This window comes from Oncorhynchus tshawytscha, linkage group LG08 (assembly GCF_018296145.1).
Source record: "Oncorhynchus tshawytscha isolate Ot180627B linkage group LG08, Otsh_v2.0, whole genome shotgun sequence".
NCBI lineage: Eukaryota > Metazoa > Chordata > Actinopteri > Salmoniformes > Salmonidae > Oncorhynchus > Oncorhynchus tshawytscha.
In genome coordinates this window covers 62740017-62767351 of record NC_056436.1, presented here as the reverse complement: position 1 = coordinate 62767351, position 27335 = coordinate 62740017, and the positions used below count along the sequence as shown (strand labels likewise).

Sequence of the window (27335 nt, the reverse complement as noted above, 5' to 3'; positions counted from 1 at the left end):
AATGACCCCAAGCATACTTCTAAAGTTGTGGCAAATGGCTGAATGACAACAAAGTCAAGGTATTGGAGTGGCCATCACAAAGCCCTGACTTCAATCCCATAGAAAATTTGTGGGCAGAACTGAAAAAGCATGTGTGAGCAAGGAGGCCTACAAACCTGACTCAGTTACAACAGCTCTGACAGGAGGAATGGGCCAAAATTCACCCAACTTATTGTAGGAAGCTTGTGGAAGGTTACCCGACATGTCTGACCCAAGTTAAAAAATTCAAAGGCAATGCTACCAAATACTAATTGAGTGTATGTAAACTTCTGAACCACGGGGAAAGTGATGAAAGAAATAAAAGCTGAAATAAATAATTCTCTCTACTAATATTCTGACATTTAACATTCTTAAAATAAAGTGGTGATCCTAATTTACCTAAAACAAGGAATTTAGGATTAAATTAAAGGATTAAATGTCAAGAATTGTGAAAAACAGAGTTTAAATGTATTTGGAGTATGTAAAGTTCCGACTTCATCTGTATATACACTCGAAAAAAGGTGCTATCTAGATCCTAAAAGAGTTTAACGGCTGTCCCAATAGGAGGACCCTTTGAAGAACCCTTTTCGGTTCCAGGAACATGTAGAACTCTTTCGGCTCCAGGTAGAACCATTTTGGGTTCCATCTAGAACCCTTTCCACAGAGAGTTCTACAATAAACCCAAAAGGGTTCTACCTGGAACCAAAAAAAGTTTATCCTACAGGGATAGCTGAATAAGAGTGTAGGAAATAGGGTGCCATTTTGGACGCAGGGACAGTGGAGCTGAACTGGGCTACTAACCTCTTCGGATCCTCCTCATCACATCAAGGTGTTTCACCCTCTCTACAGTGGAGCTGAACTGGGCTACTAACCTCTTCGGATCCTCCTCATCACATCAAGGTGTTTCACCCTCTCTACAGTGGAGCTGAACTCGGCTACTAGTGGCGTGTTAACATACATGTATCAGCACTACAGCAATCCCAGAGGGGCATACCGCACTGCATCAAGTGTCGGGCATCGCACGCGATTGTGTTTCCACTGTGAGAGAGCGCTATCTCCAAATAATATTTCAGTGGCACAAATTCACGTGCTTCCTCTCTGTACCTTATCAGAGGATTTCAAAATGGAGTTATAAAAGTGTGAAGATTAATCAATTACTTACCTCAACTTCCTTCAATGATTGCAGAAAGAAAGGAGAGAGGGAGAGAAAGAGAAAGGTCATTTATAATGGCAAATATAATGTACATCACATTTTTAACAAAGGTCCCGGGCTATCCGTTCAGAATACAAAGAGATTACGTATGTAGACATTCATTAAAGGGAATCTGTGGGTGTATTAATGTGATTGCACTGCTGTCACACACACACACACACACACACACACAAACACACACACACACACACAGTCCCCCAGTGGTGTTAAGAGTGAGACAGCCTTATTCGTTGTGACATGTAATTCCAACACATAGAGGGAAAACATCAACTGAGAGGGGGCAGAGGGGGAGAGAAAGAGATAGGGGGAGAGAGAGTGAGAGGGGGATGAGAGAGAGGGAGAAAAAGAAAGGAAGGGAGGGAGAAAGAGGGAGAGAGAGAGAAAGAGGGGAGAGAGAGGAGAATGATTGAGGAGAGAGAGAGGGAGAGAGAGAAAGGGGGAGAGAGAGCGAGGGAGAGAGAGGGAGAGAGTGAGAGAGGAGAGAGGCGGGGCAGAGAGAGAGGGGGACAGAGAGAGAGAGAGAAAGAGTGAGAGAGAGAGCGAAAGAGAGAGAAGAGGGGGGGCGAAAGAGAGAGAGAAGGGGGAGAGAGAGAAATATAGCTTCAGTCTTCTGCCTTACTCTGTGCCAGCGTGCCTGTGTGTGTGTGCATTGTGCATGTGTGTGTGTGCGTGATCACCTACTTGTGTGTCTGTGGCGTGTCTGTGTTGTGTCTGTGGGCATGGGGGTGTGGATAAATGTCAAAACAGGTATTGTTTATGGTCTGGTAGTGTGCTCTAAGTCTAATGCTTTGTGGCTAGACAGCGTCCTGCGCTCTATTAGCATAACAGGAGTGGAGAGGGTTATGCACTCTTCAGACAGCACAGAGAGAGGACACAACCCTCTCCTTGTCTCCTTTGCATCCCTCCCTCTCGCTTCCATTCAGTTGTGTGGCGCTCAACTGTTCTGTGCCACTAAGAAAACAAACTTTACTTAATTAAGCTCTAGGGATGTAACAAGTCACTGATACGCATTGGTCCCCCATTTAAACAATCCAAATGTAGCATGCATCTGTCAGAAGTTTGATTCAAACGTTAGGAATCGTCTATTTCCATTTTTTGTTGTTGCTCATTTTACATTCTTTCTACCTTCTGAAAATACTTTTTTTTTCTGACTACTGATGCGTCCTCTCCTTCAGTGTGGAACTGCATGTAACTGTTGACAGTCAGTTATCATGCTGAACATGCTGAACGTGATATTAGCCTTTATTAGTTGAGTGACAACCTGTGTAATTTGCTACGTTATTGCCATCTATGCGCTGTTGAAAATGGTGTTTTACAGGAATACATGTAAACTACCAGAGACAACTCTCACCTTGTTGTAGCCTGCCTGCAGAACAGCGTTTACAATAGATTTTATTTTGATTGTTCAGGTTCAGCATCAGCAATAGTTTTGGTTGTGCTTTAAACAATCGGTGTATATGGTCATTTTTAGATATAAAGGGTAAAGTTTCATTTCATAATGAGGACAGGAATCACTTTGCTAGGTGCACTAATCTGACAGTGGTAGTGGGTTGGTAGATGTCTAATCTCCTTTATGGCTGTAATCTGATAGTGGTAGTAGTGGTGGTAGATGTCTAGTCTCCATTATGACTGTAATCTGATAGTGGTAGTGGGGTGGTAGATGTCTAGTCTCCTTTATGGCTGTAATCTGATAGTGGTAGTGGGGTGGTAGATGTCTAGTCTCCTTTATGGCTGTAATCTGATAGTGGTAGTGGGGTGGTAGATGTCTAGTCTCCTTTATGGCTGTAATCTGATAGTGGTAGTGGGGTGGTAGATGTCTAATCTCCTTTATGGCTGTAATCTGATAGTGGTAGTGGGGTGGTAGATGTCTAGTCTCCTTTATGGCTGTAATCTGATAGTGGTAGTGGGGTGGTAGATGTCTAGTCTCCTTTATGACTGTAATCTGATAGTGGTAGTAGGGTGGTAGATGTCTAATCTCCTTTATGGCTGTAATCTGATAGTGGTAGTGGTGTGGTAGATGTCTAGTCTCCATTATGACTGTAATCTGATAGTGGTAGTAGGGTGGTAGATGTCTAGTATCCATTATGGCTGTAATCTGATAGTGGTAGTGGGGTGGTAGATGTCTAGTCTCCTTTATGGCTGTAATCTGATAGTGGTAGTGGGGTGGTAGATGTCTAGTCTTCTTTATGACTGTAATCTGATAGTAGTGGTGTGGTAGATGTCTAGTCTCCATTATGACTGTAATCTGATAGTGGTAGTGGGGTGGTAGATGTCTAGTCTCCTTTATGGCTGTAATCTGATAGTGGTAGTAGGATGGTAGATGTCTAGTCTACTTTATGGCTGTAATCTGATAGTGGTAGTGGTGTGGTAGATGTCTAGTCTCCTTTATGGCTGTAATCTGATAGTGGTAGTAGGGTGGTAGATGTCTAATCTCCTTTATGGCTGTAATCTGATAGTGGTAGTGGTGTGGTAGATGTCTAGTCTCCATTATGACTGTAATCTGATAGTGGTAGTAGGGTGGTAGATGTCTAGTATCCATTATGACTGTAATCTGATAGTGGTAGTAGGGTGGTAGATGTCTAATCTCCTTTATGGCTGTAATCTGATAGTGGTAGTGGTGTGGTAGATGTCTAGTCTCCATTATGACTGTAATCTGATAGTGGTAGTAGGGTGGTAGATGTCTAATCTCCTTTATGGCTGTAATCTGATAGTGGTAGTGGTGTGGTAGATGTCTAGTCTCCATTATGACTGTAATCTGATAGTGGTAGTAGGGTGGTAGATGGTATCCATTAGATGTCTGATAGTGGTAGTAGGGTGGTAGATGTCTAATCTCCTTTATGGCTGTAATCTGATAGTGGTAGTGGTGTGGTAGATGTCTAGTCTCCATTATGACTGTAATCTGATAGTGGTAGTAGGGTGGTAGATGTCTAGTCTCCTTTATGGCTGTAATCTGATAGTGGTAGTGGGTTGGTAGATGTCTAGTCTCCTTTATGGCTGTAATCTGATAGTGGTAGTGGGGTGGTAGATGTCTAGTCTCCTTTATGGCTGTAATCTGATAGTGGTAGTGGTGTGGTAGATGTCTAGTCTCCTTTATGGCTGTAATCTGATAGTGGTAGTGGTGTGGTAGATGTCTAGTCTCCTTTATGGCTGTAATCTGATAGTGGTAGTGGGGTGGTAGATGTCTAGTCTCCTTTATGTCTGTAATCTGATAGTGGTAGTGGGGTGGTAGATGCCTAGTCTCAATTATGGCTGTAATCTGATAGTGGTAGTGGGTTGGTAGATGTCTAGTCTACATTATGGCTCTAATCTGATAGTGGTAGTGGTGTGGTAGATGTCTAGTCTCCTTTATGGCTGTATTCTGATAGTGGTAGTGGGGTGGTAGATGTCTAGTCTCCTTTATGGCTGTAATCTGATAGTGGTAGTGGGGTGGTAGATGTCTAGTCTCCTTTATGGCTGTAATCTGATAGTGGTAGTGGGGTGGTAGATGTCTAGTCTCCTTTATGGCTGTAATCTGATAGTGGTAGTGGTGTGGTAGATGTCTAGTCTCCATTATGACTGTAATCTGATAGTGGTAGTAGGGTGGTAGATGTCTAGTCTCCTTTATGGCTGTAATCTGATAGTGGTAGTGGGTTGGTAGATGTCTAGTCTCCTTTATGGCTGTAATCTGATAGTGGTAGTGGGGTGGTAGATGTCTAGTCTCCTTTATGGCTGTAATCTGATAGTGGTAGTGGTGTGGTAGATGTCTAGTCTCCATTATGACTGTAATCTGATAGTGGTAGTAGGGTGGTAGATGTCTAGTCTCCTTTATGGCTGTAATCTGATAGTGGTAGTGGGTTGGTAGATGTCTAGTCTCCTTTATGGCTGTAATCTGATAGTGGTAGTGGGGTGGTAGATGTCTAGTCTCCTTTATGGCTGTAATCTGATAGTGGTAGTGGTGTGGTAGATGTCTAGTCTCCTTTATGGCTGTAATCTGATAGTGGTAGTGGGTTGGTAGATGTCTAGTCTACATTATGGCTCTAATCTGATAGTGGTAGTGGTGTGGTAGATGTCTAGTCTCCTTTATGGCTGTATTCTGATAGTGGTAGTGGGGTGGTAGATGTCTAGTCTCCATTATGGTTCTAATCTGATAGTGGAAGTGGGGTGTTAGAAGTCTAGTCTCCATTATGGATCTAATCTGATAGTGGTAGTGGGGTGGTAGATTCCTAGTCTCCTTTATGGCTAATCTGATAGTAGTGGTGTGGTAGATTCCTAGTCTCCTTTATGGCTCTAATCTGACAGTGGTAGATGCCTAATCTGGTAGTGGTAGCGGTGTAGTAGATGTCTCGTCTCCTTTATGGCTCTGATCAGGTTCCTAAATAGTACTCACACCATAGACACACATAATTTACACAGACACACAAAACAAACACACACACACGTCAGCTCTGACAGACGCAGCTCAGAGAGGCCCAGCTCGTGAGCTCCATCAACAGCAGATTTGATTTAGAATGGAAATGAATATCACATCGAACCGAATCATATCGATTTATTCTCTCATCAAACTGAATTGCACCGAATCGTTTCAAACTAAAACATCTCATTCCTGTATCGTATTGGAGCCAATGTACTGTATATAGATATGTATTGAATCGTCTTGAAAGGGAAAGATGAACATCCATATTAAGCTCACAATAAGGTACAATGTGTGTGTGTATGTGTGTACATGCATCTCACTGACACCTACAGTACCACCCTCCCAGCAGTCCAACCCCCCATGTATCAGCAGTGTGTTATTAAAGGGTATTAATGAAGGAGATAATGATAGGTGAGAAATAGGGGGAATATGAGAATATGTATTTTGCGGCACCTTCCCTCCTCTATGGGAATAATGAATGCATGGTTCTAAAAACTGAAGCACAATCTACAGTCAACCAGGTACAGAACATGTAGCCAAACCATCTCATCCCTTGTCTCATTCAAACCCCTCAGAGATGAATATCGTGTTATCTTTCTATGCCGCCCCCTCTCTCTCTCTCTCTTTCCTGTCTTCTATCGTTTTCTCTCTCTCTCTCTTTCCTGTCTTCTATCGTTTTGTCCCTCTCTCTCTCTCTCTTTCCTGTCTTCTTTTGTTTTCTCTCTCTCTCTCTCTCTCTCTCTTTCTCTCTCTTTCTCTCTCCTGTCTTCTATCGTTTTCTCTCTCTCTTCCTGTCTATCGTTTTCTCTCTCTCTCTCTCTCTCTTTCCTGTCTTCTATTGTTTTCTCTCTCTCTCTCTCTCTCTGTCCCTCTCTCTCTCTCTCTCCTGTCTTCTATCGTTTTTTTTCTCTCTCTCTCTCTCTCTCTCTCTCTCTCTCTCTCTCCTGTCTTCTATTGTTTTCTTTCTCTCTCTCTCTCTCTCTCTCTCCTGTCTTCTATTGTTTTCTCTCTCTCTCTCTCTCTCTGTCCCTCTCTCTCTCTCTCTCGGTGCATGCTGGGAGTTTTTGGAGTTTGAGTGTTTGGTGTGGAAAGCTCTATCCTAACTAACTTTCTTGATTCTTTTCTTTACATGTTATTTTCTATGGTGGAGGGTTAATGCAATATTTGTTTTTAGCGGTATCCAAAGTTTTTTTTCAAAGTTAGGGTGGAAGAGGACAGAGTAACTTTCCTGGGGGTTGGAAGGTGTAGTGTGCGCAATGGCTTCTCAGCCTAGCGCGGAGGAGACGCTGTCGATACAGCATGGATTCAGGTGTGTTCCTGAGAACAGAGTTAAGGTGGAGGAGGTTCTGCTCGCGGTCGGTGAACAGGTAGGAGCTGAGTTTATACATTCTGCTTCTAGAATGAACAAAGCTGTGGTTGTGTTCATGAAAAGGGCTAATTTGGTCGGTAGGCTAATTGCTAGCGGAATATTTGTAAGGGATGTGTTGGTGTCAATTTCACCTCTCTCTACCCCTTCAACAAGAGTTGTAGTGGCAAATTTGCCTCCGTTTATTACGGATGATCAAATTAGGAAAGAGCTGAGTCGTTTTGGTAAGTTTGCTAGCGGTTTCCGTGTACTGTCAGCAGGTTTTCAGGCAGATGCCGTTAAGCACGTTGTTTCGTTCAGGAGGCAAGTGTTTATGTTTCTGAACAATAATGAGCAACAGCTAAATGTGCATTTTAAAGTGAGGCATGGGGAGGGGCTCTATGCAGGTTTTGCCAGCACAGATAGTCTACGGTGTTTTGAATGTGGGGATTTGGGGCACAAGAGTTTTGCGTGCCCACATAAAGGCCATAGACAAGGTGAGGGTACAAGCGCAAGTGGGGGAAATCGAGGTCAAAATGCAGGGGGTAAGGAGATGCAGACAGCAGAGGCTGGGCCTAGTCAGTCTAGAGATGGTGGTGTAGATGAGGCTGGGCCTAGTCAGGCTAGAGATGGTAGGGTAGTGGAGGCTGGGTCTAGTCAGGCTAGAGATGGTGGAGAAGCAGAGGCTGGGTCTAGTCAGGCTAGAGATGGTAGGGTAGTGGAGGCTGGGTCTAGTCAGGCTAGAGATGGTGGAGAAGCAGAGGCTGGGTCTAGTCAGGCTAGAGATGGTGGGGTAGCTGAGGCTGGGCCTAGACATGCTATGGAGGGTGGTGCAGATGATGCTGGGCCGAGTCATGCTATGGAGGGTGGTGTAGCTGAGGCTGGCCCTAGTCATGCTATGGAGGGTGGTGTAGCTGAGGCTGGCCCTAGTCATGCTATGGAGGGTGGTGCAGATGATACTGCGTCTAGTCAGGTTATTCTAGTGGATGAGGAGAGTATAGTGGGGAAGTGTAAGAGATTAGGGGGAGGAGGAGGGTGTCAAGAGGAAAAGGAAAAGGGTGTGCACAAAGGCACCATGGAAATGTTGCCTGTTGCTGTGGGTGAGGCCCTAACCAGAGAGAAAGGGCAGGTGGTCAGGGTGGGAGATAGAGAAGAGGAGGAAAGTGAGTCTGAGGAAGAGGATGAGGAGTTATTTTTTCAGACTCCTCTTCAATTGGCCCGGAGCTGACAGCCAGTCAACCAGAGGGGTCTAAGTACACGTTGAGAGAACTGACAAGGTTCCTGAATGAGACTAAGGGGAAAAAAGTTAATCTTGAGGCTTTTTTTCCTGATCCTAGAAAGTTTGTAAGATCAGTACAACATGCTATGACAAATGAGGGGCATGGTGTCCTCTCACCCAGGAAACGGTTTAGGTTGAGGAAGTGGGTCACAACAGTGCGTAAAGGTTTACCTTCAGACACTGTTTAAATGTTTAATTTCTTACTGACACTGGGGCTTTTTGAGCTTTGCTATTGGTCTATTTCTCTGCTGGCTTTTCTCCCACTTCTTATGGAGACTCTTCGGGTAGGCTCGCTCAATATAAATGGCGCCAGAGATGCGGGAAAGAGGAGTGTGTTGGGTGAATATGTAAAACAAAAAAAAGTACAGGTGTTGTTTCTGCAGGAGACGCATAGTGATGTGGTGAATGAAGTTGATTGGGGGCTCTGGTGGAAAGGGGCAAGTGTGTTGAGCCATGGGACAAATCTTAGTGCAGGGGTGGCAGTCCTTTTTGCACCGGGTCTGGCTGTAAAAATTTGCTCCTCAAAGGAGGTGTGTAGGGGTAGGTTGCTTGTTGTTAAAGCATGTGTTTTGTCTTTATAAATGTGTATGCGCCTAACACAGGGAGAGAAAGAGGGGTTCTATTTGGGAGTCTTAGACAGGAACTCTCACAAGTAGCGCCTGAGGAGACGCTGGTGATCGGAGGTCTGGAACTGTACAATGGATTTTACAAAAGACAGAAATGGGGAAGAGCCTCATTCAGTGTCAGTGGGAGTGTTAAGGGATATCTTTAATCAGTTTGACCTAGTGGATGTTTGGAGAACTAAACATCCAAACACAAGACAGTATACGTGGGTGAAGGTTTTGGGGCTAGGGTGAGTGCAGCTCGACTTGATCGTTTTTACATGTCCAGGAATCAGAGCAATAGGCTGCTGGGTGCTACCATTCTCCCAGTGGGGTTTTCGGATCACCACATAACCATGGCTCGGCTGTCTATTTCACCAGGGCCCCGGCAGGCATCTTATTGGAAGTTCAATGTAAAGCTCTTACAAGATGCCACTTTTTGCTCAGGTTTCCAGACTTTTTGGGAAAGATGGGGGCAGCGAAGAGAGGAGTATGAGTCTCTGAGTCAATGGTGGGATTTGGGGAAAGTGCAAATTCGGCTTTTCTGTCAACAGTACACAGCTCTCTCATCCTCAGAGGCTAGGAGAGTATTGGGGGAACTAGAGCGGTGTATTAGTGAGATGGAGGTAGAGATGGTGGGGCAAGGCAATGTAGGCCTCCAGGCTAACTTAGCCGAATTACGTAGGGACCTGGGCAGTTTTTTCCAGGTTAAAGCAAAGGGAGCACTTGTAAGAGCTAGGTTCTCCATGCTCAAGGAGATGGATGCTCCCAGCTCCTTCTTCTTTGGTTTGGAAAGACAGAGCAGTGAAGCCAAGGGTATGCATTGTCTACGGCTGTCTGATGGGCGGGTGACCTCTGTGGTGGGGGAGATGCGGGAGCGGACTGTGGAGTTTTATAATGAATTGTATAGGGCAGAAATGTGTGATCCTATGTGTGCTCAGGTCTTGTTCGCAGGACTCCCTAAGCTCTCTCGGGCACAGAGGGATGAAATGGACATTCCTCTGTTGTCACATGAACTGGCAGAGGCAGTAACCCAGATGTCCCCGGTCGTGCACCCGGGGTCGATGGACTTCCAGTGGAATTTTACAAAAAATTCTGGGGAACAATTGGACAGGATTTCTTTTGCGTGTTGCGTGAATGCGTCGGGGGTAGGAGAGTTGCCGATGAGCTGCCGTCGGGCGGCTCTGACTCTCCTGCCCAAAAAAGGGGACTTGTGTGAACTTAAGAACTGGAGGCCTGTGGCATTACTCTGTGCGGACTACAAGATTTTTGCCAAGGTCCTCTCTAACAGACTGAAGTCCCATCTGGACTCTATAATACACAAGGACCAGACATATTGTGTACCGGGACGCTCAATCACGGACAACTTGTTCTTGATTAGGGACATGTTGGACTTGTCGAGAGGTTCTAATGTGAACTTTGGACTGGTCTCTTTAGATCAAGAGAAGGCTTTTGATAGAGTGGATCATGAGTATCTGTTTAATGTGATGTCTGTGTTTGGGTTTGGGAAGAGTTTTGTGACCTGTGTGAAGCTGTTGTATGCTGGGGCGTCATGTATGGTTAAGGTGGGAGGGGGCTCAGTAGGCCAGTCTGGGTGAGACGGGGCATTAGACAAGGATGCCCTCTATCTGGGCAGCTGTACACACTAGCCATTGAGCCTTTTTAGGACTGCTACGCAGGAGACTGCGGGGAGTGTGCTGGACAGGCATGGATGTGGTGACAGGAATAGCAGTCTCAGCATATGCAGATGATGTTTCTGTGATGGTCAGGGATGGGCAAGATATGCAGGAACTAGAGACCAGTCTGAAGGTGTACGAGGGAGCTTCATCAGCTAAGGTAAACTGGGGAAAGAGCAAAGCTCTGTTATGTGGGGCATGGGGGATAGGGCTCCTCCTCTGCTTCCAGGGGTTTGCAGTGGGGTTGTGAAGGGCTTAAAGTGTTGTGGGTGTACCTGGGCTCGGAGAGGTGGGTCAGCAAGAACTGGGAGGGGCTGTCACAGGCAGTGGTGTCAAGACTGGCCAGGTGGAGGTGGCTCCTGTCCCAAGTGTCATATAGAAGGAGGGTGCTGATAATCAACAACCTGGTGGCATCTTCCTTGTGGCATAAACTGGCTGTCCTCAACCCCCCCCGCCGGTCTGCTTGCAGACCTGCAACGCAAGCTGGTGGACTTCTTTTGGTCGGGACATCACTGGCTGAAGGCAGCAGTTTTGTACATGACCGTCCACGAAGGAGGACAGGGCCTGGTGGAACTGGAGAGCAGGATGGCTGCTTTCCGACTAAAGGCGGTGCAGAGACTGCTGTACCACACTGATGTTGGCTGGAGGGAACCAGCATGCGCGCTGCTGAGGAGAGCTGGCGGATTAGGGTTGGACCGGCAGCTGTTCCTCATGAAGCTGGAGAGGCTGAGTACAGCAGGTCTCTCAGAGTTTTACTCTGCGGTGCTGAGGGCCTGGCAGCTGCTAAGGCCCACACGAGAAGGGGTGTGGAGCCTGGGCAGTGGGTGTGGGAGGAGCCTATCTTCCACAACCCAGCCATCCCTTTGAGATCGGTTCAGTCGGCCACCCTGCAGAGGCAACTGATGGCAGGGGGTTTACAAAGGCTGGGTGACCTGAGAGTGCTGGGAGAGGAGGGGTGGAAAACCCCGGAGGTCTTGGCGCAACAAACAGGAATAACGTCTCTTAGGCTGCTGGAGAGATTCCTGGAGGAGGTCTAGGAGGCACTGTCTGAGCCGGTAAGGGGGGTGTTTGAGAGGCCAAAGGGAGAGGGGCCACCAATGTTCCCGCCACTGCAGGTGACGGCAGAGACTGGAGACTGGCAAGGGGGTCTGGAGGACTTGTTAGATTTTAACACTCCGAGCCTGGGGAGTTTGAGGGGGTGGGAGGTAAAGCCCTCTACAACCTCTGCGTTAAGGTTAGGAGCATTAGAAGCCTAACAGGAGTGAAGGCTCATCAGTGGCAGGGGGTATGTGGGGCGGAGAGTATGGTGGGTTTTAGATGGAGGGCGCTCTACAAACCCCCAGTACCAAAGAGGTCAGGGGACCTCCAGTGGAGGGTTCTTCATGGAGCCCTGGCAACTAACAGCTGGTTGGCACGGGTTGATCCGGGAATTGGGCAGGGGTGTCCTTTCTGTCAAATGAAAGAAACTGTAATTCATGTGTTTTCTGTGTGCACCAGGTTAATGCCATTAATGTCTCTGTTGGAATGTCTGTGTGACAGGTTGGGGGTGGTTTTTGCTGTTGGGATGTTTATAATGGGATACAGGTATTCGAGTAAGGAGAAAGAAAAATGTGTTTTGTTGAATTTTCTGTTTGCTCAGGCAAAGTTAGCTATTTGGCTAACAAGGAGGAACAGGGTCAAAGGTGGGGGGATAACAGACCCTTTACTACTGTTTAATGGGATGGTCTCTGCGCGCCTTAGGGTTGAGTTTGAGTTCTATAAAATGATCAAATGTGTGGAGATGTTTGAGGAAATATGGTGTGTTGGGGGGGCTGTCTGTATTGCTGGGGAAGATGTTTTGGATATACGGTTGTAGGAGAGGGTTTTTATATTTTTATTTTTTATTTTAGGAGTGGGGGGGTGAGTTTTAAATGAATTGAGAATGTTTCAATAAAGAAAGACCACAAGTCAAAAAAAGTCTCTCTCCTGTCTTCTATCGTTCTCTCTCTCTTTCTCTCTCTCTCTCTTTCTCTCCGTCTTTCTGCTTTCAAGTGTTCTGAAAATATACAGCCGAAGTTGCAGGGAGGGATTTTCTCAGATGATAGGAGACATTCATACGTGCAAGATAAGCTACGATCCATTTCAGATCCCTAGCCAACCCTTCCCGATGTGCACTAGTGATTGCCTAGGGACTAGATGAAAGTGAGAGTGGGGTTAGGAACTAGAGGCTAGGGAGAAAGGGGCTAAGAACTAGTGGCTAGTGAGAGAGGGGTAGGAACTAGAGACTAGTGAGAGAGGGGGTAGGAACTAGAGACTAGTGAGAGAGTGGGTAGGAACTAGAGGCTAGTGAGAGAGGGGGTAGGAACTAGAGGCTAGTGAGAGAGGGGGTAGGAACTAGAGGCTAGTGAGAGAGGGGGTAGGAACTAGAGGCTAGTGAGAGAGGGGTAGGAACTAGAGGCTAGTGAGAGAGGGGTTAGGAACTAGAGGCTTGGGAGAGAGGGGCTAAGAACTAGTGGCTAGTGAGAGAGGGGTTAGGAACTCAAGGATAGTGAGATAGGGGTAGGAACTAGAGGCTAGTGAGAGGGGGTAGGAACTAGAGGCTAGTGAGAGAGGGGGTAGGAACAAGTGGCTAGAGAGAGAGAGGGGTAGGAACTAGTGGCTAGTGAGAGAGGGGGTAGGAACTAGTGAGAGAGGGGGTAGGAACTATAGGCTAGTGAGGAAAGGGGGTAGGAACTAGAGGCTAGTGAGGAAAGGGGGTAGGAACTAGTGGCTAGTGAGAGAGGTGGTAGGAACTATAGGCTAGTGAGGAAAGGGGGTAGGAACTAGTGGCAAGTGAGAGAGGGGGTAGGAATTAGAGGCTAATGAGAGAGGGGGTAGGAACTAGAGGCTAGTGAGAGAGAGGGTAGGAACTAGAGGCTAGGAACTAGAGGCTAGTTATGAGAGGGGTTAGGATCTAGAGGCTAGTGAATGAAGGGTTAGTACTTAGAGTCTAGGAACTAGAGGCTGGTGAGAGAGGGGTTAGGAATTAGAGCCTAGTGAGAGAAGGGTTAGTAACTAGAGACTAGGAAGGCCCACTAGCATCATTCAATCCCCCCCCACCCCCCCACCACACACACATACACTAGGTGTCTCTGATAGGGGGGCACATGCAGTCCAAGCACCACAGGGTTAAATGTCCAGTGATTAGATATGAATAATGTATGGAGGGTCAGCCTGGTAAACAGCCCCCACATTTCCTTTATTACCCTCCAACCCTACCACTCCTCTCCCAATTGGAGAAAACTAGTGAACAACAACGCTTAGGCCTGTATTTCCAGTTTATACATACTATATACATTTACAATATATACTATATACATTTTATGGACACAGTCTATTTTACAAAAGTTTTATTTAGTTTGTTTTAAACTCTTGTCCTTCCTCTAACCTCAACCTCTCTCATATGTTCTATTTGCCATATATGTCAAACTGTGCTCTTTCAAAAAAGTTCTTCAACTATAAACGTTTTACGGGCACAGTATGTTTTACATGTGTTATCTTGTTGTTATTAGCCCCACCCTTCAGCTCCATTCAACCCCTCCCATCTGTCTCTTAACATCATCCATTTTGGATTTCTATTTGCCATATATTTTTCCAACTATACTGTGATGCTTCACAAAAGTACTGAACCTTTCTGTTCTCATTGTCCCTACAGATTGTAAATGGAAAAGAAAATGTTTTGCCAAAAGTATTATTATATTATTGATCGATTGACTATGACTTCAGATCACCCAGTATTGCTGTCTGCAGCGTTATTTCAAGGTAAATGTTGTAATTCTTCAGCTATTCCTGGACCCGTGACCAAAAACAAGCTACAAATGGACAGTAACAAAATAAATGATCTAATGACTCTGCCTCCTCGCAGCAAAATCTGCAGAGCTGGGAAGATTGTATCCCTCATATAAATAACATTCTGTGTTTTGCAAGAATTCTGTATGATAATTTAAATTGAAACATTCTATGTTTTGAATCTGGCATTATTTTGCATATATCTGTTCATAAACCACGTGCCATGGATTCGTTACGTCAAAAAACTATTTTGCAATGTCAATTTTTTGGTCCTTAAATGAAACTTGTATCCTTTTTATTTATCACAATTTTCTTTAACCAATTATGGTCTTTCATCCTCTCTCTTAATGGACATGCTAGCTGGGCCATATTACATGGCAGTGATGGCCTACATATATAACACATACACACCAGAGCCATGCACAGACCTTTGGTGGGGCAGGTGCTCAAAGTGCTGAAAAACACGCACAGTGCAGGCGCTCCAGAACAGAGACACTACTGCCGTCATTACCTCCCTCCCTCCCTCCAGAACAGAGACACTACTGCCCTCCAGAACAGAGACACCTGCCCTCCCTCCCTCCAGAACAGAGACACTACTGCCGTCAGTCCCTCCCTCCCTACCTACCTCCCTCCCTCCCTCCCTCCAGAACAGAGACACTACTGCCATCATTACCTCCCTCCCTCCCTCCCTCCAGAACAGAGACACTACTGCCGTCATTACCTCCCTCCCTCCCTCCAGAACAGAGACACGACTGCCGTCATTACCTCCCTCCCTCCCTCCAGAACAGAGACACTACTGCCGTCATTACCTCCCTCCCTCCCTCCAGAACAGAGACACTACTGTCATTCCCTCCCTCCCTCCCTCCCTCCCTCCCTCCCTCCCTCCCTCCATTCCCTCCCTCCCTCCCTCCCTCCCTCCCTCCCTCCAGAACAGAGACACTACTGCCGTCATTACCTCCCTCCCTCCCTCCCTCCAGAACAGTGACACTACTGCTGTCAGTCCCTCCCTCCCTCCCTCCAGAACAGCGACACTACTGCCGTCATTCCCTCCCTCCCACCCTCCCTCCCTCCAGAACAGAGACACTACTGCCGTCATTACCTCCCTCCCTCCCTCCCTCCAGAACAGTGACACTACTGCTGTCATTCCCTCCCTCCCTCCCTCCATCCCTCCAGAACAGCGACACTACTGCCGTCATTCCCTCCCTCTCTCCCTCCCTCCCTCCAGAATGTCGACACTACTGCCGTCATTCCCTCCCTCCCTCCCTCCCTCCATCCCTCCAGAACAGCAACACTACTGCCGTCATTCCCTCCCTCCCTCCCTCCAGAACAGCGACACTACTGCCGTCATTCCCTCCCTCCCTCCATCCCTCCAGAACAGCGACACTACTGCCGTCATTCCCTCCCTACATTCCTCCCTCCAGAACAGCGACACTACTGCCATCATTCCCTCCCTCTCTCCCTCCCTCTCTCCCTCCATCCATCCCTCCAGAACAGCGACACTACTGCCGTCATTCCCTCCCTCCATCCCTCCCTCCAGAACAGCGACACTACTGCCATCATTCCCTCCCTCCATCCCTCCAGAACAGAGACACAACTGCCATCCTTCCCTCACTCCCTCCCTCCAGAACAGCGACACTACTGCCATCATTCCCTCCCTCTCTCCCTCCAGAACAGCGACACTACTGCCGTCATTCCATCCCTCTCTCCCTCCAGAACAGCGACACTACTGCCATCATTCCCTCCCTCTCTCCCTCCAGAACAGCGACACTACTGTCATCATTCCCTCCCTCCCTCCAGAACAGCGACACTACTGCCGTCATTTCCTCCCTCTATCCCTCCAGAACAGCGACACTACTGCCATCATTCCCTCCCTCCCTCCCTCCCTCCCTCCCTCCAGAACATCGACACTACTGCCGTCATTCCCTCCCTCTCTGCCTCCCTCCCTCCCTCCCTCCAGAACAGCGACACTACTGCCGTCATTCCCTCCCTCCATCCCTCCCTCCAGAACAGTGACACTACTGCCGTCATTTCCCTCCCTCTCTCCCTCCCTCCAGAACAGCGACACTACTGCCATCATTCCCTCCCTCCATCCCTCCCTCCAGAACAGTGACACTACTGCCGTCATTCCCTCCCTCTCTCCCTCCCTCCAGAACAGCGACACTACTGCCATCATTCCCTCCCTCCATCCCTCCCTCCAGAACAGCGACACTACTGCCATCATTCCCTCCCTCCCTCCAGAATAGCGACACTACTGCCATCATTCCCTCCCTCCCTGCAGACCAGCGACACTACTGCCATCATGCCCTCCCTCCCTCCAGAACAGCGACACTACTGCCGTCATTCCCTCCCTCTCTCCCTCTCTCCAGAACAGCGACACTACTGCCATCATTCTCTCCCTCAATCCCTCCCTCCAGAACAGCGACACTACTGCCATCATTCCCTCCCTCCCTCCAGAACAGCGACACTACTGCCGTCATTCCCTCCCTCTCTCCCTCCCTCCAGAACAGCGACACTACTGCCATCATTCCCTCCCTCTCTCCCTCTCTCCCTCTCTCCCTCCCTCCAGAACAGCGACACTACTGCCGTCATTCCCTCCCTCCCTCCCCCATCCCTCCCTCCATCCCTCCCTCCCTCCCTCTCTCCCTGCCTCCATCCCTCCCTCCAGAACAGTGACACTACTGCCGTCATTCCCTCCCTCTCTCCCTCCAGAACAGCGACACTACTGCCGTCATTCCCTCCCTCCATCCCTCCCTCCAGAACAGTGACACTACTGCGTCATTCCCTCCCTCTCTCCCTCCAGAACAGCGACACTACTGCCGTCATTCCCTCCCTCCCTCTCTCCCTCCCTCCCTCCAGAACAGCGACACTACTGCCATCATTCCCTCCCTCCCTCCAGAACAGCAACAGCAACACTACTGCCATCATTCCTCCCTCCTCCCTCCAGAAAAGCGACACTACTGCCATCATTCCCTCCCTCCCTCCAGAACAGCAACAGCAACACTACTGCCATCATTTCCTCCCTCCCTCCCTCCCTCCCTCCAGAACAGCGACACTACTGCCATCCTTCCCTCCCTCCCTCCCTCCCTCCAGAACAGCGACACTACTGCCATAATTCCCTCCCTTCCTCCCTCCATCCCTCCCTTCAGAACAGTGACACTACTGCCATCATTCCCTCCCTTCCTCCCTCCATCCCTCCCTTCAGAACAGCGACACTACTGCCATCATTCCCTCAATCCCTCCCTCCAGAACAGCGACACTACTGCCATCATTCCCTCCCTCCAGAACAGCGACACTACTGCCATCATTCCCTCCCTCCAGAACAGCGACACTACTGCCATCATTCCCTCCCTCCCTCCCTCCAGAACAGCGACACTACTGCCATCATTCCCTCCCTCCCTCCCTCCCTCCAGAACAGCGACACTACTGCCATCATTCCCTCCCTCCCTCCCTCCAGAACAGCGACACTACTGCCATCATTCCCTCCCTCGCTCCATCCCTCCCTCCCTCCCTCCCTCCCTCCAGAACAGCGACACTACTGCCATCATTCCCTCCCTCCAGAACAGCGACACTACTGCCATCATTCCCTCCCTCCCTCCCTCCCTCCCTCCAGAACAGCGACACTACTGCCATCCTTCCCTCCCTCCCTCCCTCCCTCCAGAACAGCGACACTACTGCCATAATTCCCTCCCTTCCTCCCTCCATCCCTCCCTTCAGAACAGCGACACTACTGCCATCATTCCCTCCCTTCCTCCCTCCATCCCTCCCTTCAGAACAGCGACACTACTGCCATCATTCCCTCAATCCCTCCCTCCAGAACAGCGACACTACTGCCATCATTCCCTCCCTCCAGAACAGCGACACTACTGCCATCATTCCCTCCCTCCAGAACAGCGACACTACTGCCATCATTCCCTCCCTCCCTCCCTCCCTCCAGAACAGCGACACTACTGCCATCATTCCCTCCCTCCCTCCCTCCCTCCAGAACAGCGACACTACTGCCATCATTCCCTCCCTCCCTCCCTCCAGAACAGCGACACTACTGCCATCATTCCCTCCCTCGCTCCATCCCTCCCTCCCTCCCTCCCTCCCTCCCTCCCTCCAGAACAGCGACACTACTGCCATCATTCCCTCCCTCCAGAACAGCGACACTACTGCCATCATTCCCTCCCTCCCTCCCTCCCTCCCTCCAGAACAACGACACTACTGCCATCCTTCCCTCCCTCCCTCCCTCCCTCCAGAACAGCGACACTACTGCCATCATTCCCTCCCTTCCTCCCTCCATCCCTCCCTTCAGAACAGCGACACTACTGCCATCATTCCCTCCCTTCCTCCCTCCATCCCTCCCTTCAGAACAGCGACACTACTGCCATCATTCCCTCAATCCCTCCCTCCAGAACAGCGACACTACTGCCATCATTCCCTCCCTCCCTCCCTCCCTCCAGAACAGCGACACTACTGCCATCATTCCCTCCCTCCCTCCCTCCCTCCAGAACAGCGACACTACTGCCATCATTCCCTCCCTCCATCCCTCCCTCCAGAACAGCGACACTACTGCCATCATTCCCTCCCTCGCTCCATCCCTCCCTCCAGAACAGCGACACTACTGCCATCATTCCCTCCCTCCAGAACAGCGACACTACTGCCATCATTCCCTCCCTCCAGAACAGCGACACTACTGCCATCATTCCCTCCTCTCCATCCCTCCCTCCAGAACAGCGACACTACTGCCATCATTCCCTCCCTCCAGAACAGCGACACTACTGCCATCATTCCTCCCTCCAGAACAGCGACACTACTGCCATCATTCCTCCCTCCCTCCCTCCAGAACAGACAACTGCCATCATTCCCTCCCTCCCTCCAGAACAGCGACACTACTGCCATCATTTCCCCGCTCCCCTCCCTCCCTCCCTCCCTCCAGAACAGCGACACTACTGCCATCATTCCCTCCCTCCAGAACAGCGACACTCCATCATTCCCTCCCTCCCTCCCTCCCTCCAGAACAGCGACACTACTGCCATCATTCCCTCCCTCCCTCCCTCCAGAACAGCGACACTACTGCCATCATTCCCTCCCTCCCTCCCTCCAGAACAGCGACACTACTGCCATCATTCCCTCCCTCCCTCCCTCCCTCCAGAACAGCGACACTACTGCCATCATTCCCTCCCCGCTCCATCCCTCCCTCCCTCCCTCCCTCCCTCCAGAACAGCGACACTACTGCCATCATTCCCTCCCTCCAGAACAGCGACACTACTGCCATCATTCCCTCCCTCCCTCCCTCCAGAACAGCGACACTACTGCCATCATTCCCTCCCTCCCTCCCTCCCTCCAGAACAGCGACACTACTGCCATCATTCCCTCCCTCCCTCCCTCCCTCCCTCCAGAACAGCGACACTACTGCCATCATTCCCTCCCTCTCCCTCCAGAACAGCGACACTACTGCCATCATTCCCTCCCTCCATCCCTCCCTCCAGAACAGTGACACTACTGCCGTCATTCCCTCCCTCTCTCCCTCCCTCCAGAACAGCGACACTACTGCCATCATTCCCTCCCTCCATCCCTCCCTCCAGAACAGCGACACTACTGCCATCATTCCTCCCTCCCTCCAGAATAGCGACACTACTGCCATCATTCCCTCCCTCCCTGCAGACCAGCGACACTACTGCCATCATGCCCTCCCTCCCTCCAGAACAGCGACACTACTGCCGTCATTCCCTCCCTCTCTCCCTCTCTCCAGAACAGCGACACTACTGCCATCATTCCCTCCCTCAATCCCTCCCTCCAGAACAGCGACACTACTGCCATCATTCCCTCCCTCCCTCCAGAACAGCGACACTACTGCCGTCATTCCCTCCCTCTCTCCCTCCCTCCAGAACAGCGACACTACTGCCATCATTCCCTCCCTCTCTCCCTCTCCCTCTCTCCCTCCCTCCAGAACAGCGACACTACTGCCGTCATTCCCTCCCTCCCTCCCCCATCCCTCCCTCCATCCCTCCCTCCCTCCCTCTCTCCCTGCCTCCATCCCTCCCTCCAGAACAGTGACACTACTGCCGTCATTCCCTCCCTCTCTCCCTCCAGAACAGCGACACTACTGCCGTCATTCCCTCCCTCCATCCCTCCCTCCAGAACAGTGACACTACTGCCGTCATTCCCTCCCTCTCTCCCTCCAGAACAGCGACACTACTGCCGTCATTCCCTCCCTCCTCTCTCCCTCCCTCCCTCCAGAACAGCGACACTACTGCCATCATTCCCTCCCTCCCTCCAGAACAGCAACAGCAACACTACTGCCATCATTCCCTCCCTCCCCCTCCCTCCAGAAAAGCGACACTACTGCCATCATTCCCTCCCTCCCTCCAGAACAGCAACAGCAACACTACTGCCATCATTTTCCTCCCTCCCTCCCTCCAGAACAGCGACACTACTGCCATCCTTTCCCTCCCTCCCCCTCCCTCCCTCCCTCCCTCCAGAACAGCGACACTACTGCCATAATTCCCTCCCTTCCTCCCTCCATCCCTCCCTTCAGAACAGCGACACTACTGCCATCATTCCCTCCTTCCTCCCTCCATCCCTCCCTTCAGAACAGCGACACTACTGCCATCATTCCCTCAATCCCTCCCTCCAGAACAGCGACACTACTGCCATCATTCCCTCCCTCCCTCCCTCCCTCCAGAACAGCGACACTACTGCCATCATTCCCCTCCCTCCCTCCCTCCAGAACAGCGACACTACTGCCATCATTCCCTCCCTCCATCCCTCCCTCCAGAACAGCGACACTACTGCCATCATTCCCTCCCTCGCTCCATCCCTCCCTCCAGAACAGCGACACTACTGCCATCATTCCCTCCCTCCAGAACAGCGACACTACTGCCATCATTCCCTCCCTCCAGAACAGCGACACTACTGCCATCATTCCCTCCCTCGCTCCATCCCTCCCTCCAGAACAGCGACACTACTGCCATCATTCCCTCCCTCCAGAACAGCGACACTACTGCCATCATTCCCTCCCTCCAGAACAGCGACACTACTGCCATCATTCCCTCCCTCCCTCCCTCCAGAACACTGCCATCATTCCCTCCCTCCCTCCCTCCCTCCAGAACAGCGACACTACTGCCATCATTCCCCCTCCCTCCCTCCCTCCAGAACAGCGACACTACTGCCATCATTCCCTCCCTCGCTCCCTCCCTCCCTCCCTCCCTCCCTCCCTCCCTCCAGAACAGCGACACTACTGCCATCATTCCCTCCCTCCAGAACAGCGACACTACTGCCATCATTCCCTCCCTCCCTCCCTCCAGAACAGCGACACTACTGCCATCATTCCCTCCCTCCCTCCCTCCCTCCCTCCAGAACAGCGACCCTGCCATCATTCCCTCCCTCCCTCCCTCCAGAACAGCGACACTACTGCCATCATTCCCTCCCTCCCTCCCTCCAGAACAGCGACACTACTGCCATCATTCCCTCCCCCCCTCCCTCCAGAACAGCGACACTACTGCCATCATTCCCTCCCTCCCTCCCTCCCTCCAGAACAGCGACACTACTGCCATCATTCCCTCCCTCCCTCCCTCCAGAACAGCGACACTACTGCCATCATTCCCTCCCTCCATCCCTCCCTCCCTCCCTCCCTCCAGAACAGCGACACTACTGCCATCATTCCCTCCCTCCAGAACAGCGACACTACTGCCATCATTCCCTCCCTCCCTCCCTCCCTCCAGAACAGCGACACTACTGCCATCATTCCCTCCCTCTCCCTCCCTCCCTCCCTCCAGAACAGCGACACTACTGCCATCATTCCCTCCCTCCCTCCCTCCCTCCAGAACAGCGACACTACTGCCATCATTCCCTCCCTCTCTCCCTCCAGAACAGCGACACTACTGCCATCATTCCCTCCCTCCCTCCCTCCCTCCAGAACAGCGACACTACTGCCATCATTCCCTCCCTCCCTCCCTCCAGAACAGCGACACTACTGCCATCATTCCCTCCCTCCCTCCCTCCCTCCAGAACAGCGACACTACTGCCATCATTCCCTCCCTCTCTCCCTCCAGAACAGCGACACTACTGCCATCATTCCCTCCCTCTCTCCCTCCAGAACAGCGACACTACTGCCATCATTCCCTCCCTCCCTCCCTCCCCCTTCAGAACAGCGACACTACTGCCATCATTCCCTCAATCCCTCCCTCCAGAACAGCGACACTACTGCCATCATTCCCTCCCTCCCTCCCTTCAGAACAGCGACACTACTGCCATCATTCATTCCCTCCCTCCCTCCCTTCAGAACAGCGACACTACTGCCATCATTCCCCCTCCCTCCCTTCAGAACAGCGACACTACTGCCATCATTCCCTCCCTCCCTCCCTTCAGAACAGCGACACTACTGCCATCATTCCCTCAATCCCTCCCTCCAGAACAGCGACACTACTGCCATCCCTCCCTCCCTCCAGAACAGCGACACTACTGCCATCATTCCCTCCTCCCTCCATCCCTCCCTCCCAACTATGTGAAGTTTTCATCAAGGCGTTAATAGAGGTGATTCTCCGGTGGAACCTCGTTGCCCTGCTCACAGCGAAAGCCTTATTGGGCCTATCCCCCCTACAGGCCACGCTGACAGATGGCACAGTCAGGGTCGCTCTGTGTGTATGTGTGTGTGTGGGTGTGTGGTCTCACATAGTGAGTGAAAGTCAGTGTACTGGTGTGCCATAGTGTGTGTGTGCCGTACTGAGTGTGTGTATGGGTATGTGTGTCGGTGTGTTGGCCTTGTGTATTCACTCAGTCACTAAGCTGACTCCATGAACCAGTAAAGTGCACATAAACTGCAGGATATTTTAACCTATTCAACTTCTCCTCCCATTGGATGATTCCCGGAAGCAGAAAGGAATGCCGGTAACCACATCACTACGCCGATTACATTTCGTGTTTGGTTCTCCGTGACTGCCACTGTTGCGGCTGAACATTTTGTTTGTGTGCTTAACTCTGTCTGTAAACACGCTGAATGATTCAGAATCCATTGAAGAGCTTGAACGATTCATTGACGAGAGATACTTACAAACTCAAAGAAACATGTCACTGGTTTCGGAGGATTCAAGCATTGTTAAGGACAACCAACCAAATCAACAAAACAAACCAAAACCAGGTTGGCCAATAGGTATCAACGATGGAACCAAACCATCCCCAAGCAAGAGGGCAGCGATGGGGAGAGGTTTACTGATATGGATGTTGACTTGTTAAAATCCATCAATGAAAGGCTTGCCAAACTTGATGTATTGGATATATTACGAGAGGACGTCAATGCATTATGTGCCCGTCTAGAATTCAGCCAACGTCAGATTGATGATCTAAGGAAAGAGAACACGGAGCTGAAAGGTACTGTAGACTCTATTCATGGAAAGGTGGAGGTGGTGCAAAGGGAGAACAAACCATTAAAGAAACCCTGCTTGATGTACAGTGTCCATCAATGTGGGACAATCTAATATGTTCAGGGATCCCGGAGAATGACAACAGCAGAGGCTGTGAGGACACAGTCCGAGACTTTATGTCAACTCAACTGAAACTGCCCACTGATGTTGTGCGTAATGCCACTTTCTCCAGAGTCCATAGAATAGGCAAGGCCTCTGGAAATAGGCCCTGGGATATTATTGCATGTTTTGATAAATTTAAGCAAAAGGAAACTCAGAAACACTGATTTTGGAATGAATGATCACTTCCCCACCGAGATCAATGACAGGAGAAAAACACTGTATCCCATCATGAAGGAAAAGCGTTGCCTGAATCAACGAGTCTCCATGGTGATGGATAAACTTTATATCGACGGGCAACTGTATCAGGACTCTAGAGTAACTCTGGCTATTTTAATGTAATGCTTAAAACTGAGTTTGTGTGTTGTAGTGTATCATGACAACTTCAACTATAACGAATACATGCTATATTGATCTCCACTTGATAAGGAAAGGGCTGCATATAGCTCAGGTTAATGTATGTAGCCTTCCTAACAAAATACATTAGGTTTCTAACTTGGTCAACATAAATCATATTCATATTTTGGCTTTGACTGAAACGCATTTAGATGCATCTGTAAATGAAGGGCAAATGAACATTCATGGATATAATGTACTTAGAAGGGACAGGAATAGGAATGGTGGGGGTGTAGCACTGTATATTCAGAATCATATACCTTTTAAGAGGAGGGATGACCTTAATGTAAGTCAAATAGAGGCACTATGGGCTCAAGTACATCTGCCTCACCAGGCATCCATATTGGTAGGATGTGTGTATAGACCTCCTAGCTCTAAGGTGTCCTACCTGGATGACTTATGTACTGGGTTTGACCAGGCCACAGATAGCAACAGAGATGTATTTATCTTGGGGGATTTTAATATAAATTGGAAGGATCACAATAATTTGAATAGAACAAAATTGATGAGATATGCTAAGAACTGTGGTTTGAAACAGATGGTTAATGATACTACTAGATCTTCAATTAAGTTGGGGCATCGTTCAGACACGTGAATTGATCTGATTTTCTGTAATATACCATTGCAATGCTTAAAAGCCAGATCAATGCCAGTGGGCTGGACAGACCATAATATTGTGACCATAACTATGAACACCAAGGTTCCAAAGAAACTAAATTGTGGCCTAAATTGTGGTCAAAATAATTTAAAAAAACATTTCATCATGAGTTATTTCTAAATGATTTAGCTGCTGTACCCTGGGAGCTGATTTATCTAGAGGATGATTTAAATCACGCTACAGAATGTTTTATTGATTTGCTCATGGAGGTAATGGACCATCATGCCCCTATAAGAAAGAGAACAGTTGGTGCCCGTCCATCTCCGTGGATTGATAATGAACTGGGTGAGGCTTTTTCTCATAGAAATATGGCAAAAGTCTTAGCAGCCAAATCTAAACTAGAAATTGATGAACAGAATTATAGAACATTACGTAATTATGTAGTTCAATTGAATCGAAGGAAAAAAATGTTATTTTACAACAATGCTTTTATTGATTGTAAAAATGATTGTAAAAAGGTATGGAACACAGTTAAGGGCTTACTTCGTACATCTATCTCATCATGCCCATCTAGTGTGGAGGTTGACGGGAGAATAATAACAAAACCAGTTGATATTGCCAATCATTTTGCAGATTTTTTTTACACAGAAAGTTAAATTACTGTGCAACAATGTAGACATACATTCTTCCAAACATGCTATTGTCCAATGGATTGATGATCATATTATGAGCAACAAGATCTGTTCTTTTAGTCTACAAACGGTGTCAGTGGAGGAGGTGTTAAACCTATTGAAGTCATTACCTGATGGTAAATCTACAGGTTATGGTCTTATGGACAATTTTTTGCTTCGCTGTGCTGCTCCCCAGATTGCAGTACCACTGAGATACGTATTTAATTGGTCACTGAAAAAGGGGATGTTTGCAAATGTATGGAAGCATACGAAACTGTGTCCTATTCCAAAAGACAGCAAAGAACCCATTACTCCTGCCAATAGTCAACCAGTTAGTCTACTCCCTACACACTCAGTAAGATATTGTGAGTAGACAAATGTGGGAGTACATGGAAAAGAATGATCTGAACACAGCCAATCAGCATGCTTATCGCAAAAACCATTCCACTACCACTGCATTGGTTGACATGACTGATCAGTGGCTCAATGCTATGGATAATGGCAAATGTGTAGGTGTACTATTTTTAGATTTCAGTGCAGCATTTGATTTAGTGGATCATGAAATAATTTTGACAAAATTAATGCATTATGGTTTTAAGGAAGTAGCATTGAATTGGGTACAGTCATATCTAACTGACAGGAAACAGTCCACCTATATCAATATAATTTTCTTCCCCTCATGTGTTAAACTGTGGAATACCGCAGGGCAGCTGCCTTGGGCCACTTCTTTATTTAATATATACCAACGACCTTCCCTATGCCTTGGTTGAAACTCAATCTACTATATTTGCAGATGATACTACAATTTATGCAGCAAGACAATTGGTTCAACAGGTACAGCAGGCTTTACAAGGAGATTTGGAAAATATCAGAATACCAAAACAGCATGGGATACAATTAAGTATGGGAGGAGTACAAATTGAAGAAGTGGCAGAAACTAAACTATTGGGAGTGCAGCTAGACAACTGTTTATCATGGTCATCTAAAATAACTAATCCATGTAAAAAAAAATATTAAAACAGCATGCATAATCAGAAGGATAGCTAAATATTTACCAGGAAAAATTCTTCAGCAAATAACACAAGCATTAATTGAGAGTCAGGTGAACTACTGTTCGGTGGTCTGGGGAAATGCATCATCAAGTGAAGTTAGGAGGCTGCAGAATGCACAGAATAAAGCAGCAAGGATTGTTTTAAGGTGGAGATATGGTTCTTGGTTGGTCATCAATCGACAAGGTAATTGAAAAAAACATGCTTATTTTATTTTATAATATACATCATTTAAAACGGCCAAGTTCTATTCACAACAGTTTTCAGTTGGTAAGAGACAGACATTCCGTAAATACTAGGAATAGATTGACCACCATCTATGCATTATCCAGACAGAAAAGAGAAATAGGCAAAAGAACATTTCAATTTAGAGCAATACAGAAATTGAATAAATTAACTGAGCAAACTAGAAACCTTTTAATATATACATTTAAACATTATTTTAAAACAATTTAAATATAGTATATAGAAATGTTTGGGACTATAGTAGATGAAGAATCAATATTTTTTAGATTGAGTATTTATTGGGTCATTATGCTAGTATTATGTATGTTTGTAATAGTGTGTTATACTACATATTTGGCTGCAAGAGGAGCCATTGCTCCTTTGTCCATGAGTATTTTTAGTTTTTCCTCTGGGTTAAATTTGGAATAATTTGGAAAAAATGTAGTCATTTCTGTGAAAAATGAATCTCTTTGTGAGGAATATTTATCACAGTAAAGGAGAAAGTGCATCTCTGTCTCTACCTCCCCTGTCATGCAGTGACCACATACACGCTCCTCTTT

At 48.4% G+C, this 27335-nt stretch overlaps 1 protein-coding gene across 3 annotated transcripts in view; it reads right to left on the bottom strand.

Annotated features, from left to right (window-relative positions):
• LOC112257081 (testican-1-like) overlaps positions 1 to 27335 on the bottom strand; it is a 391345-nt gene that overhangs the window by 199438 nt on the left and 164572 nt on the right. For 2 of the 3 annotated variants that reach the window (XM_042325759.1, XM_042325757.1), the window contains exon 3: positions 1181 to 1189. The exons of the other annotated variant lie outside the window; for it this stretch is intronic. In XM_042325759.1, the coding sequence (XP_042181693.1) occupies positions 1181 to 1189 (9 nt within the window). The remainder of the gene's footprint in view (positions 1 to 1180; positions 1190 to 27335) is intronic. 3 annotated transcript variants of the gene reach the window in all.